Source organism: Syzygium oleosum, unplaced genomic scaffold (assembly GCF_021117445.2).
Source record: "Syzygium oleosum isolate NSW1041296 unplaced genomic scaffold, Sole_v2.1 Sole_v2.11, whole genome shotgun sequence".
In the NCBI taxonomy this organism is placed as follows: domain Eukaryota; kingdom Viridiplantae; phylum Streptophyta; class Magnoliopsida; order Myrtales; family Myrtaceae; genus Syzygium; species Syzygium oleosum.
In genome coordinates, this window is record NW_026607495.1 from 3,000,399 (window position 1) to 3,016,057 (window position 15,659).

General features: G+C 39.7%; 1 protein-coding gene across 2 annotated transcripts; it reads left to right on the top strand.

The window, feature by feature from the left end:
- The first annotated feature begins 36 nt into the window (after positions 1 to 36).
- Positions 37 to 7,147, top strand: LOC115691581 (G-type lectin S-receptor-like serine/threonine-protein kinase At1g61370). Of its 2 annotated transcripts, none has more exons than XM_030618266.2 (8): positions 37 to 853; positions 3,608 to 4,867; positions 4,942 to 5,043; positions 5,232 to 5,449; positions 5,524 to 5,734; positions 5,825 to 6,062; positions 6,403 to 6,553; positions 6,652 to 7,147. In XM_030618266.2, the coding sequence occupies exons 1-8, from the start codon at positions 49 to 51 to the stop codon at positions 6,952 to 6,954; spliced, it is 3,288 nt and encodes a 1,095-aa protein (XP_030474126.1). In that variant the 5' UTR covers positions 37 to 48; the 3' UTR covers positions 6,955 to 7,147. The 2 variants fall into 2 exon arrangements, with proteins under 2 accessions (XP_030474126.1, XP_056171957.1); XM_056315982.1 differs by having other exon boundaries at positions 3,608 to 4,843.
- The last annotated feature ends 8,512 nt before the right edge of the window (positions 7,148 to 15,659 follow it).

A 15,659-nucleotide genomic window follows, 5' to 3' on the forward strand; every position in this document is an offset into this window, starting at 1 on the left:
TGATAGCCATGCCCGTGCAGCAAGACCAAGGGATTTATCAACATAAAAATGAGTTCTTGCTCCTCCATCTCCCTCTCTCTCCTCTTCTTCTTCATAAATTTTGTTGGTCCTGAATCAGCACCTACGTTTCTACGGCATTACTGCCCTAACACCACCCTCCTTAGTCCCAATTCCTCCTACCAATCCAGCCTCAACACCCTCCTCTCTTCCCTCTCCTCCGCCGCCACCAGCAGCACCACTGGCTTCGCCAGCACCACTGCTGGCCAAAACCCTCCTGACCTGGTCTACGGAGTCTTCCTCTGCCGCGGCGATGTCAGCGCCGCCACGTGCAGCGACTGCGTGGCCACTGGAAAACAGGATATCCTCCAAAGATGCCCCAACCGGCGAGTCTCTGTGATCTGGTACGATGAGTGTATGTTGAGGTACTCCAATGGGTCCATCTACTCGGTCATGGAACAAGTGCCTTCTCTCACCATGTACCACACCGGGAGCATCACCGATCCAACCCGGTTCATGCAAGTCCTGGATGAGACCATGAATGACATCACCGGGAGGGCTTCGGTCCGCAAGTCGGGGAAGAAAGTCGCGGTCGCGGAGGCGAACTTCACGAGCTTGCAGAAGCTGTACATGCTCGCGCAGTGCACGCCAGACTTGACGGTGTCGAAGTGCAACACGTGCCTCCGGGCGGCAATCGCAGGCCTCCCCCAGGGCAAGCAAAGTGGTAGGACGTTCACTCCAAGCTGCAGCATGAGGTTCGAGCTGTACCCATTTTATAATGCCTCGGCCGTGGCAGCCCTGGTGCCTCCGCTGTCCGACCTTCCATCTCCTCCTGCTCCCGTGACCAGACGTAAAGGTACGTGTTTTTTTTGTTATCTGTCTTCCACTGTAACAGAAAGATCTGTCCAATTTAATTTTATTTTGGTAAACTCCTCATCCTATTTAGTTTAAATTCTTGAATTGATTTTTTTAAGAGAAAAGAACATCACAAGTGTCATAATTCTCGTACAGGGTACCATAAATTGAGTGATGTCTGACTTTCAAAGAACGTTCACTTAAGTGACATTTGACGTGTTACTAATTTAATATAAAATCGTCCAATATGATTCACCAGGGAAATGATGTCATCAAAAGCGTGTAGAAATAAGTCGTTTTGCCCTTTCTTACCCCAAATTAACGAATTAGGGCTAAGTCCAACTCAAACCCTAACCCTGACCATAAATTAGGCTCGACAGCAGCCAGTCTTTATCTTGCGAGTGCTGCCAAAGGACACCTTTGGTGCGAGGGCGCCGCTTCTGGTCCTCGAGGCTCGCCACAATGGAAATCCTTTTGATTTATGGTAACATAGCTTTCTCTTTTCGTGGGATTGACTGGTAATTCAAGTATTGAATATTGGAGATTTTCCCTTTGAGGCTAGATGCTCAAGTAGCAGTGCTTAGGGCCGTGCGTAATAGGGTGTGCAATGGGCTCGTGGCGATGTCCTTCCTCTCAGTTTCCCGAGCAATTACTTGGCTGTCAATTTGGGGCAATAAAGGGCTAAACAACGTCGTTTCTGTACGCTTTTTGATGATATCATTTGCATAGCGAGCCCCATTGAATAATTTTATATTAAATTAATACCGCATCAGATTTTTCAATAAGGAAAATCACTAGAGTCACTCAACTGAAAGTATTTTTAGAAAATTATGATACTCAAGTGATTGCTTGAAAAGTTATTGCACCAAAGTAAACACTGTATTAAAGTTATGACTTTTGTAGTGTCATTTTCCCTATTTCAAATGCCTCTTGTTGAGGTAAGCCTGCGACAATCAACAAGTCATTTTCAAGTTAAACGGCAATAAGAAAGAAAGAAGGGTAGTTATTAGAGTAACTTGAATGAAAATTTAACTCCGAAATAACCTTACTTAAATCAACACAATCAGCGCAAAATTTGTGAATGATCAACCTAAACCCAAAACTAAGCAGTTCAAATATGGAAGAACCAATTCAAGGAGAATGAAAAACTTGAATCAATACAGATTCATGTTTTCCACTCTGTAAGTCCTTAGCAACTCTATTTAGCCAAATCTACAATATCACAAACTGGTATGTACTTACAACATAATATCATGGGTTTTAGCTTTGTCAACTTAGGACGAATAATAAGGACCATGTAGCCAGACATCACCCAATTCTTTAATACAACAGGAACAGTGGACACATTCAAGTTCGGCAGATGACTTCAATATCTTAACTCCTGAATGTTTCGATATCCTCATAATCTATAAGGACAAAGGAAAAAAGCAGCAAATACTTTTATTGGTTAGGAGGATCCAAATATTATCTGCCAAAACTGCGTCAGCTTCGAACAGTGGAGTAAAAAAGCCCGGCCTTAGCGGGTCATGGAAGCTACAATACTTTCGAAAATGATTGATGTAGAGAGCCACAGTTCAGACTGAAACCATTTTACTATTGCCAAATGAAGCACTTTGGTCATTAAAAATCTATATCGCAATGGAATGTTGGCATTACATGATGAACTTGAACTGATGAAGCCACTATGTATCTGAGCACAACTGAAAACTAATTTATTCTATAAAATGAACCTATTTGAAGCAGACTCAAAGAGAATCTGCATACTTTAAGCTTGATTCATAGGCCTTGCTTCGCAATAATGCTGTGGGGGAAAAAGGATGTTACAGGTGCCATTATTTTCATACAGAGTACACTTTGGTGTCATAACTTTTTAATCCATCACTTAATTTTCATATTTTTATTTTAAAAAAATGTTCACTTGAGTGACTCCTAAGATTTCCTTTACCGAAGAATCCGATGTGGTATTAATTAATATAAATTATCCGATGTGGGTCGCTAGGAAAATGATACCATCAAAAGTCTGTAGAAACGATGTCATTTAGCCTTTCTTTGCCCAAATTAACGGCCAATGTGGTTGCTCAGAAAATGAGAGTAGGACATCTCCACCAGCCCGCTGCACACCCTATTACCCATGGCCCCAAGTGCTACTGGCCTCAAATGGAAAATCTCCGATGTCAAATCCAAAATTCTGGTCCAATGCCCACGGGAAGAAAGCTACGATACCACAAATCGGAAGGATCACCATTGTGGCGAGCCTTGAGAATCAGCAGCGGCACTGCCTCTAGCGCCTTCGCTTCAAGGGCATCCTTTGGAGGCACCTGCAAGATAAAGATTCTCCACCATTGGACCTAATTTAGGGTAACGGTTTGGGTTGGATTTAGCCTTAATTCGTCAATTTGATTCAAGGAAATGGCTAAACGATGTTGTTTCTGAACGCTTTAGATGACATCATTTCCATAGTAAGTCACGTCTGACGGTTTTATATTAAATTAATGTCACAACGGACGTTCCGGCAAAACTTAAACAAACTTAACGTTTTTAAAAGTAATGACACTCAAGTAATCGACTTAAAATTTACCACACCAAAGTAAGCATCGTACAAAAGTTTTAGCATTGGTTGTATCATTTTTTTGATCTACTTATAAGAGGTGAAGTTTCGCAAAGCATTTTTTCACAAATACTTCTTGAATCTGTTCCACATTAGTCCAATGACTCTGGCACTTTCGTTCTTTGCTCGTCTTCTCCCTGCTTCAAGCACTTCAAAGTGGCACAATTTACAGCATAACTGCATCAAGGCCACTGGTTCAGAACCAAACCCTTGTCTCTAGTAATCAAATCTTTGAGCTCGGGTTCTTCATGCCAAAGGGATCAGCAAAGCAGTACGTAGGAATACGGTACAAGAGCATGACTCCCTCCAAAGTTGTCTGGGTGGCCAACAGGGGCAAGCCACTTGGACACACAGATCAATCTGCGAGTTTAATAATTGGCGAAGATAGAAATCTGAAGCTTCTTGATGGGCTACAAAACACTTTGTGGTCTACTAATGTCATGGCAAAGTCGAATTACTCTGAAGCAGTGCTTTCAGACTTTGGAAACTTTGTTCTTCAAGACAGGAATGCGACCATAATGTGGGAAAGCTTTGATGAGCCAACGGACACTCTCCTGCCAAACATGATGATCGGAGTAAACGTGAAAACAGGAACGAAGCGAAACTTGATTTCCTGGAAAGGTGAAGATGATCCCTCGTTGGGAAGCTTTGTCCTAGGATTGACACCGGAGACACCGCCTCAGCTTTTCACTTGGAATGGATCAAGTCCTTACTGGAGAAGTGGACAGTGGGATAAAACCAGGTTCATCGGAATACCGCAAATGGACAACACATACTACAGTGTCCAGCAAGATAATGTCCAGGGAACATCATATTATTCCCTCAATAATTACAACAACACCATCTTTGGATATGGTTTCATCTCATCTGAAGGATCTCTACAGGCGGTTCTTTGGACCAATGGCCGGTGGCTTACATACTGGAAGGCACCGGCACCAACTAACCCATGTGAAATTTATGGAATATGTGGCTCCTTTGGAGTTTGCAACTCGTCTAGTTCACCTATTTGTAGATGCTTAAAAGGTTTTAAACCAAGATCAGACGAAGAATGGAACAAAGGAAACTGGACCAGAGGGTGCCTTAGGGAAATGGAATTGAATTGTCAGAAATCCGCAAGCACAGCAACTTCAACGACTGTCGAAAAAGATATGTTCGGGAAAATGGAACAAATGAAATTGCCTGATTCCGCTGATTATTTATTGATAAATGATGCGGAAGGATGTCAAAGTTGGTGCCTAGCAAACTGCTCGTGCTTGGCCTTTTCTTATGTGAATGCTATAGGTTGTATGGCTTGGAGTAAAGACCTGCTAGATACTCAGCAATTCTCCACCACGGGTGGCGAAGATCTATTTATTCGACTTGTGGATGCGGGTGCGGGTGCGGGTGCGGGTGCTGGTGCGGATACAGGTTGAAAAGGTTGAATTAATATGCCTTTGGTTTTGCACTGCCTGTGGTTCTTATAATATATTTTCCTGGTTCAGGTGTACCTACGCTGACAAAACTTATCATCAGCCTAAGTGTTATTTCTGGCATCATCTTATTTGGAGCTGGTATTTCGGTCTATTGTCTTTCAAAATGGAGAGGTAATAAAAGATGTATATTTTGTTGCTGTCTTAAGGGTGATTTTGCACTAACTGCAATATAAGAATCTTGAATTAATGGTAAAACCATGGCTTAAGAAGCTAAGCAGTTACTACTATAGAAACACTGCTCTGCTTCTGATGTTCTCATGCTTATCTTAAGTTGATTTCGTTCTATCTTTAAAATGCAGGGAAGTTTAGGACAATGACAATCTCAAGGCTCTTTAGGTCAGTGGCTGAAGCCATCAGATCAGAAGATCTGCTAAGTGAAACTGCATGGAAAGAGCAAATGAAGGAAGATGATGCATCGAAATTGGTGGTTTATGATTTTGATAGCATACGCCTCGCGACAGACAACTTCGATGTGAAAAACAAACTCGGGCAGGGAGGGTTTGGCCCGGTTTATAAGGTAAAAAAAAAGCCATCTCCGAGGGAAATAAAGAGATCATCCAAGATCTGATAGTGCTGTTCGTTTTGAAACAGGGAAAACTGAACGATGGTAAGGAGATAGCAGCGAAGAGACTTTCGAGCAGCTCAGGCCAAGGCATATCGGAGTTCAAGAATGAGATCCTTCTAATATCCAAACTTCAACACCGAAATCTGGTGAGACTCCTCGGTTGCTGCACTGAAGGAGAAGAAAAGATTCTTGTGTATGAGTACTTGCCGAACAAGAGCTTGGACGCCTTCCTTTTTGGTTTGTCTCACTCTTTGAAGAACTTATTTCTGCTTTCAACAAAATCCGGTACTGAAACTAGACATTTCTTGCGTTTGCAACCTTTTTTAGATTCAAAAGAGAAGAAAAAACTTAGCTGGAGCATACGCTTCCGCATTATCCAGGGGGTCGCAAGAGGGCTACTCTACCTCCACCGTGATTCTTGCCTCAGGATCATACATCGAGATTTGAAAGTGAGCAACATTCTGTTGGATGAAAAGATGAATCCCAAGATTTCTGATTTTGGGTTGGCGCGGATGTTTGAAGGCACTCAAGTTTTGGTAAATACTCACAAAGTTGTGGGGACACTGTAAGCTTTCTTACTCGTGAGGCGATACATCACCTTGAAAGCTTATTAGCAGTATAATGCGCTCACCTTTCCCTTCATACATGTTCCTACTGTTGCTTTACTATTACCAAGAAACCTCTTCCATGTACATCCAATGGTTCCAATATGTCAGTTCGCTCCGAGGTAATTATAGACCAGTATTGCATGCAAATGCTAAAAGATATGAGAAATACAGTACGCGTCAAGTTGGAAGTTTATCACCCTCCAATTTTCTCAACTCTCATGTCATCGTCCTTTAGTCTATCATTTTTTGTTTGAACTGTACTTCGGGAACCATCCACTTATGATATTTTGTCTGTAGCGGCTACATGTCTCCCGAGTATGCCATGGGTGGGACATTTTCTGAGAAATCTGATGTTTATAGCTTTGGGGTACTGCTATTGGAGATTATCAGCAGCAAGAAGAACACAAGTTTAGATTACCCCGGGCAACATCTCAATCTCCTCGCTTATGTAAGTGCGAGATCTAACTTCGAACTATTATACCTCCATTTCAGTTTCCAACCATGGGTAGTCCTTGAAATAATCTAACAATCGACCATTTGTTATAGGCTTGGCACTTGTGGCGTGAAGGTAGAGGATTGGACCTGATGGATGTAGCCATTGCTGACGCATTTTCGACGTCAGAAGTAATGAGATGCATTCAGGTAGGGCTTCTCTGTACGCAAGACCATGCCACAGATAGACCCAACATGTCGGCCGTGGTTCTGATGCTGAATGGGGAGTCCAATCTTGCACAGCCGAAGCAACCGCTATTTATATTTCAAAGCTCGCCCACTCAAGAAGTCCAATCCCAAGAAAGAAGCATCTGGTCCATGAATACCATCACCATTACTACGGTTGAAGGAAGATAAAATTCTCATATGCTTACGCAATCTTTTGTTGCACTTTTATGTGTGATAATGACATAAATATAGAGATTGTGAGGGAACCTGAGTTGCTAGCTCTCTAGTAGGATAGTTTTACATGTGCATGGACGCACAAAAGTTATGAACGTCTATACGCATGGGGATTATTTTTACCCTTTTTGCATATAAAAGTGTTTTCCATCTCAACATTCCCAGTTGCATCCATAACAGTCTTATTGTGGAATTTCGGTTCCACGTGTGCTTCCCATCAAAGAGGCTAACTATTGATAGTTAAATATTCGTTAAAAAGATCATTTATGTATTTGAAATTTTTAAGGATCAAATCCTCTTTCAAATGATAGAATTTGACCACTAAGCAAAAACAAGGGAAAAAGACACCATAAGTGCTATAATTTTTATACGCCGCTTATTTGAGTGTCATAACATTTTTTTTCAATCACTTAAGTATAATAACTTATGTACGGCGCTCACTTGAGTGCTATAACTTTTTTTCCGATCACTTGAGTGTCATATAACTTTTCAATCGATTACTTGAGTACCATAATTCTCTAAACACTTTCACCACAAATGCTATGCCAAGTTAGATTTTCGGCACTTAGATGAATGTTTTAAACAAAATTTGGCATTTAAGTGATCAATTAAAAGTTGCGGCACTGAAGTGAAGATTTTTTATAAGTTGTGGCACTTAAGTGGTCGAAAAAAAAAGTAATAGCACTCAAGTGAGCGCCGTATGAAAGTTAAGACATTTGTGGTGTTTTTATCCCCAAAAACAATGATCCCGCACCATCTTGCATTGACATTTCTATTTGCACATATTTGCAACTCGAAACAAGGGACATTGCAGCCTTAGTATCTTGGACCCTATAGCAAGATTTAGGGATCACAAATGCATTTCGCAAAGGTTAGGAATTAAATTAGCCGATAACAACGAAATTCAACCCCTAACCGAACATATCGATATTGCGTCATCATGCATTTACATTTCTCATTGTATTTCTTTTGCACGTAGAAACTACAGACAGTCTAATTTTAGAATATTAGACTCGGTGGCAAGAACTTTGATCAACAAAGGTGCCAGAGTTCACGAACCCTTCGAAACCATAGTTGGACTCAACCTTTTTATCGATAAATTTGGCTTAGCTTCTCTTGCTTGATTCAAGGCCCAAACGAACTTGGAAAATTGCAAATTATGTATCACAATGAGCGTCTTTGAGTCTATTTTTTCTAATGGTATATGGCTTGTGGCTAATTCCAAGAAGGTGTAGTTTCCCAAATTCGCATTAATCCAAGATGTCGGCTAATCCCTACATTAGGCGAGCAGTCCAAAACATAGTGATTTAAGGCCATCAAAATAGGACTTCCCGACATTCATTTGGCCAGAAAATTTTACACAATCTGTATCTACTCCACTCCGGATTTCAGTCAAGATGGACGAATGATGGCCATGTACTGGCCATGTCGGTGCCACTAGGCAATTTGCCCAAGCCTGACCCAGGACCCAAGTTGACTAATTTTAGTGGCTAATAGGATCCCCCAACTTAAGGGCCGGTGTCGCGCCGCGCTATTTTTTGGGACTTTCGGGATTTGCGCACTAAGGAGGTATTTCCGTGTAAGGGTCTCTCCCAGATCATATCTCACGTGACAGCGGATGGTAATTTCCTGTTTAGTCTAAGTTTTTGATTTTTTGAGTCGTCACTAGTCATTATTGGTAGGTAGACTAGAAACCTAATCGAGGTACGGGAGAAATACCACGATTCTACGAACCAGAGATTCTGAGTACGGGGACTTTATTACGTTATTGATCTCGAATTGAGATCCCTAACGCCCTTTTGGTACCTAAGAACGATACGATATCTAACGTGTCATGCAAATTTCCAAGGCTTACCCACTAGTTCTATCCATTCTAATCGCAGTAAAAACTAATCAAGTATTAAATGCACAATCGATGGCAATCAGTTCAATCAATCCTAAATGATCTCTAAAAATGAAAATCAATCAAAATATCCAAACCCTAATGAAGGTCTAGAAGCTTATTCATTTCATGATTTACATTTTTTAGGGTATTTTAGGGATTATAACCCCTGAATTTGGGATTTTCTAAAAATACCACTTGGGCACTTCCAAAATTCAAATCTCACTTTTTATGGTTGGCCACGGTGTTTTGAACCATTCTGTGAATTTTTTTAAAATTTTTGAATTTTTTGATTTTTTTTTCGAAAATTTTATTAACCGAGAATTGATTGATGATTTTTTTTATGATTTTCTGAAAATTTTTATGAATTTTCCAATTTTTCAATTTTTATTGATTTTCTAAAATTTTCACATTTTTTATTTGTATTTTTTGAATTTTTTGAATTTTTATGAATTTTCTAATTTTTTATGGATTTTCTATTTTTTTGGAATTTTTCGAATTTCTAAAATTTTTTATATTCTCTGATTGTTTTTTGTAAATTTTTTATTTTTTTAGATTTTTTTTATTCTCGCCGAAAAGCGAACCGGACCGGCTCGGTTCAACCCGGTTCGACTTGGCCGAACTGGACGTCACCGGCGCCAGTCGCCGATCGTCTTCTACGGCGGGCCTCGAGCTGAAACGGCGCCGTTTTTGACCATTTTCATTGAGGCATTTTGTCGAACATGTGATGTGCAACATTTTGTATCGAACATTTTCAAGGTCGTCACTTCAAGCCAAATTCCGACGACCTTCCGGTGTGATTTTGACCGTCTTAGTTGATCCATTCTCCAGCCTATATCATCTAGTGTCAATCTAAACTAATCGGAACGTCGTCGGAAATTCATCGGCCGTCGAAATTCAAGTCCGAAAAAAGCCTAATCCATTTCTAACTAAACTTACATTTTCAGAATTCAAGTCATTATTCTACATCGCCCTAACCGTCTAAATCGGTTCAAATCAACACCAAATCATCAAACAAGGTCAAAGAAAACCTACTTGAATGACTTAGAGTTGTGACAACTCTCTAGCAAGGATTTCCAGATTCCGACGAGGTTTGGAATTTCCGGCGAAGCTTAACAATCATGGCCGACTCAGTTTGAATGCGTTTCCGATGCCTAGCAATCAAGTAACAATATGATCAGAACATGCTTCAAGCAACTAGTATGACAAAATCGCAACAAAAATGCACAAACAAATCAAGAACATGTTCTGGAAATTAGTAAAAATCGAAGCAACGAACAATTTTTACCTTCTCTGTTCGATGATCAAATGACTTCTCCGAACTGATTTGATGCTATAGAATCTTTCTCCGACACCCAGGCTTCAAGTAGACGGTCTCAGAACTTCTGAAGATGCTCTAGATACGCCAACTGAGGATCATTTTCAGGCTATGACGATCAAACCTTCACTAGTCACTCAGGTGTGGAAGATCACACTCCGAACCGATTTGCCGGCATTTCCTCGCCGGAGGAAACGTATAACGCTCGGTTCCAGGATCCTCTTCACACCTCTCACGCCTTTCTTCTCTCTCTCGTATTCTCTGGTTTGCTCTCTCTCTCTCAGTAATTTCGTCGAACACTTCCCTCTCGCAATGTTCAATTTTTTCCTTTTTGTTCATTGATTTTTCCCGCCCAAATTCTGTTGGAACCGATTTCCAATCGATTGGATTGGTTACCTAGTACCAGCCGGAGATTTTCCAACTGGCCCAGTCGATTAAAACGTACTGATTTGATCGGGAGAAGTCGGTAAAGTCCTGGGCACAGGCTGTTTTTCCTGGGTTTTATTGTGTTTTGATGAGTCGGGTAAGGAAGATAACCAACCCGGGTCGAGTCGGGTCGACCCAGCCGACCCGGAAGACCCGGGTTGGTCTAAATTCACCAATTAAGTTCAATTTTTACCCAATTTTCAAAATTAAACCCCAAAATTGAATTTCCCATCACATTCCGAACCCAAATATATGATTTTCCCCAATTTTTGTTATAATTGTGTCCAAGATTTTCACATTTTTGTATTCGAGTTAATAGGGTTTTGTTCAATTTGATGTCCTAATTGACCTAATTAGGAAAAATTGATGCCAAAATTGAATTACCCACATCTAATTAACCCTAGAAATGATGGTCTCATGGTTCGACAATTTCATATTGGGCACGATTCCCTATTTGGGTTCAAAATTCTTAATTTTCAATTAAATTTTGGGGATTTTTTATTTTTATGTCAGATTGTGCAATTGGACTGACCATTATGAAATTCAAGGTCCAGAATCATTTGTTGTGATGACACTATGACTTAAAAATGACTAGAAAAAATTTAATTGTATTTTTTGTTCAATTCGGGTTTAATTTTGCCCAATTTTGGGAAAAACATGCACCCGATTGAGATTTTTCAAAATTGATGTTGTATTCATGAAATTGGATTTAAAATAAGACTAATAACTATTTTTATGGAATTTTCTGATTCCATTTGCTATTTTTCCTAATTTTCTCGCTTATTTTGACTAAAAGAAATTAAGGAAAAAAGCAGGAAAATGCTAAAAAAATATTTTTGGTTTAGAAATAGGTTTCTAGACTTGGACAAGATTCCTAGTCCTAATTTTGAGATTTTTGAAAATATAGAAAAAAATGAGCTAAAATTCAAGTGTCAACAGCCGACCATATGCTTTTTGATTGTCTTTGATGAGACTTGATGAGGCTTGATTGACATTGTAACTTGATCGACAAGGGTCAAACAAAGACTCAATGGATGAAGGCTTGAAATGTTGGACAAAGACCAATGGACACTAGGGGTTTGAATCGGTGGATATTGGCTATAACCATTGGGCAACAACCGGCTTGGCCGGCCACTATGTAAAGGGATTCAAGATTCTCTCTGTAAACTCATCTCTCTCATTTCCATCGTAATTTTCAAGCTCATTCTCTAGTCTTCATCTCCCTCAACTCTCTCTAGCCATGAAAAGCCATAAAAACCGTGAGCTGAGGAGCCCAAAATCGTAAGTAACGAGTGAAGGTTGAGGAAACTCGAGCAAACTAGTGTCGGTTTGTCACGACCTCCCCTTGCAGTTGCACCATTTAGGGGTTTGGCTAATGTATTTTTAAGCCTAGACTTAATTCGGGCTCTCCCAAACCCTTATCAATTCGCGACTTATGATTCAAATTATTAACATGCAAATCATTTCAGTTTGGAGTCGCCTTTAATCTATTTCTTGGTAGGTCGATTAGAAACCCAAGTAAAGTATTTGGAGATTTATTTTACTCCTATGAACCAGAGATTATGAGTTGGGAGACTTAATTATGCTAGATTACTCTAACGCCCTTTCGGTACCTTTTCTCTTTTATTCAAAAATATATTTTGCAGGTAGCTTGAATTGATTTTAAGCCTATCCACTAACATATGAGGTGATCATGTGGATACGCAACCATTAATGTAACACTCAAGGAAAAGCAAAGCAATAAATAGCAAGAAAGAAATTGAAAATCAAAACATCACTAAACAAACAATTTTTGGGGTTTTCTTTTATCTTAAAATAAAGTCTAATCTACATGACATACAATTTTCCCAACGTTCAAACTATATGACACGCATATGATATTTTTTTGTATTTTTTATTAAAATTCGGAATTAAAAATTAACGAAAATGAACTATATCTAGAACAAGATATTATCTAATTTAAGCTAGGAGATAATCTAAGTTAAATCCTATTTTTATTAGATAATTATCTTAAGTAGATATTATCCTAGCATGCAATCTATTCTAGATAATGAAATCAACCAAATCTATCTAGCAATCTTTTTGGATTTTTTTTTTGATATTTTTGAAACGTGACAATTATCCCAACCAAAGATAAAAACTTACCTAATCCACACATGCAATCCACGAAGATTTCCAATTGAAGATTACGATAATAGAAAAAATAACCCATTAAATTAAAGATTATTGCGATCTTTAGGCACAACAATTATCCAATATTAAGTTGAAATAATTAAAAAAATGATCCAATATCTTTACGAATCAAATTAGTAATTAAATCAATCCATATTAATAACGCCATAATTCGATAATGCCTAGGATCTCAATAAAATCAATCCGTAATTAAAAATTAGATATTCAAATCAAATTGGATAGAATTGTTACCTAATTTGGATGTGCGCAATCTCAATCAGAATCGGACTCGAATTGCAGATGGGTTACGAGTGAGGCTCGCAGTGGTGGATGGCCAAGATGGTGGCTCGCGGACTTACTGGCCATCGGCGGTTCAGCTGATGCAGTGACGACGGGGTCGTATTGGTGCTCGTCGCGAACTGACTTCTCGCAACACCTATCAAATAACGAAAACACAAGGGACTCGACTGGGCTTGCGAGGCGCTAATCGTGGTGAAGTTTGCTGGACCGACACGAGAACCGCAGGACACGTCTGGATGTAGGCTTAGGAATCGTTAGAGGAATAGCACCAAATCACCGAGGTTGGGCTATGTCAAGATCAACTACTTGGCCCCAGGAGTACTCGCTGGGATATTGAGATGCAATGGTATTTGAGCAAACCGTGCGTGGTAGCTTGGGGAGGGTGCACTAACGTGAGGTGTTGAGAGCACAGAGGCAAAGCTTTCACTTGAATCCAGACTCCACACGCATGAAGATGAGCTGCGGATGAAGAATTGGCCTTGACTTCCTCCCTCTCTATTGCCCTCTCTTATTTAGAAAGCTACGGCCCCACTCCCTTCTTTTTACCTGTTTTCTTCTGAGCCTGTAAGGGTTAATTCCAAAAAAAAGCACCAATTTTAGGTCGAAGGACAATTCTGGCCCGAACCTTTTTTTGTTCCGTAAAAAAGCACCAACTTTAGGTCGAGGGACAAATCTAGCCCGAACTTTTTTTTGTCTCGTAAAAAAGCACCAACTTTCATTTAAATCCCAAATTTGGCCCCCCATTGATTTTCCATCTGAAGTTACCCTTGTTTGAGAAAAAAATTTATGGTGGTGAGCCTGGTGAATCTCTTCCATGGCGTCTGTCGACAGGCGGTGGTTTACAACTTCAGATTACAACAAAACGACGAAGTTTGGCCAGAAAGATTCAATCTGGAGATATTTTTGACTTGTCGATGAAGTGAAGGAGACGAACAGTTTCACCGTTATTCTTCAAGCTGTGGTTTAGAGAATAAGACAATGAATAATACTTTAAATCCAGTCAACAAGTCACGTGGATTTATTACTAAGGTGGAATAGTCAAGTTGGAAAATCAATGGTTTTAAGTCAATAAGGGTCAGATTTGGGATTTAAGTGAAAGTTTTTGCTTTTTTACGAGACAAAAAAAAGTTCGGGCCAGAATTGTCCCTCGATCTAAAGTTGATGTTTTTTTACGGGACAAAAAAAAGTTCGGGCCATAATTGTCCATCGACCTAAAGTTGATGCTTTTTTATGGAACAAAAAAAGGTTCGGGCCAGAATTGTCCCTCGACCTAAAGTTGATGATTTTTTTTGGAATTAACCCGAGCCTGTAAAGAGACCCCAAGGTAGTCGTTCTCTCCTTTTCCAATTTTCTTTGCGTAGTCGCTTTCTTCTCAATGGGGCCGTGTATTCAATATGTGTGGCCTCTCCCTTTGTCTTGTGAAAGAGCCCCTCTATTTATACTCTATTTTCTTGTATCTGCCAATATTCTAGAGATCGTGGGGCTACCTTTAAGAATATCACAGTTTCCTTCTTTCGCCTTTTGCTTCTTTCCCTATTGGACCATGCATATATACACGCCCAAATACTCTCCTCATGGCCAAATCTCTTTCTTCCTTTCCTTCAAAATTGACCGAATTTTCCCAAAATCCATAGAATTGATATAACCATGTACGCACATATACCCCAAAAATTATCTCTGATTTTTTATCTGCCATGTGATAGCTAAATCTTGATAATACAATATCTTTATTGTCTCGAATTTTCATCCAATTTTCCTGACTTGACGCACATGATTTTAGCCACCACGGGCTTAGTCCCTTTAAGCTCAAAACCATTCATCGCCAGTCCAGTGCAAATACAATTATATAGGCCTAATTACTGATGCAAATGCTCCTAATACCTATTTGCAATTTAACTAATATTTTTAAGGGCCGAGATCGATCCTTAATTTTTTATGCAAATAATGACTAACTGGGTCACCAAAATTTAAGTGTCAACACGGTTTTGTTAAGTGTCGTGAGTTGAGTGAGAACCTAGGCCACCTTGCTTCCCGTATTCAACGTAAAACACTTTCGTCCATTTTAAGTTATTGGACCTGAGTATGTTCTTAAATTATTTCGTCTGAACTCTAGGACGTAAAATTCGAAATTATTTTTTGGAGAGAGGGGAGAAAATCTTTCTCTCCAATTGAAGGGTTGTCGCGATCTAAATTTCTCAGGCTAATGGATTATTAAGACTAAGCCTAACTCGGGCCCTCCCAAGCCCTACCAATTCGTAACTTTGGGTTTAAGTTTATAATATGTAAAAGTTTTCATGCTTGGAGTCGCCACTAATCTATTTGTGGTAGTTCGATTAGAAACCTAAATAAAACATAGGGAGATATGTTTTATTCCTACGAACCAGAGATTCTAAGCTCGGGGACTTGATTACGCTAGATCTAGTCTAACGCCATTTCGGTACCTTTTCTTTTCATAAAATGTTTATGCGGGCAATCTGAATCCATTTTATTATCTAATCACTAACATGTGAGGTGTTCATGCGGGTGCGCAAACCACCAATTTAGCACCCAAGAAAATAATAA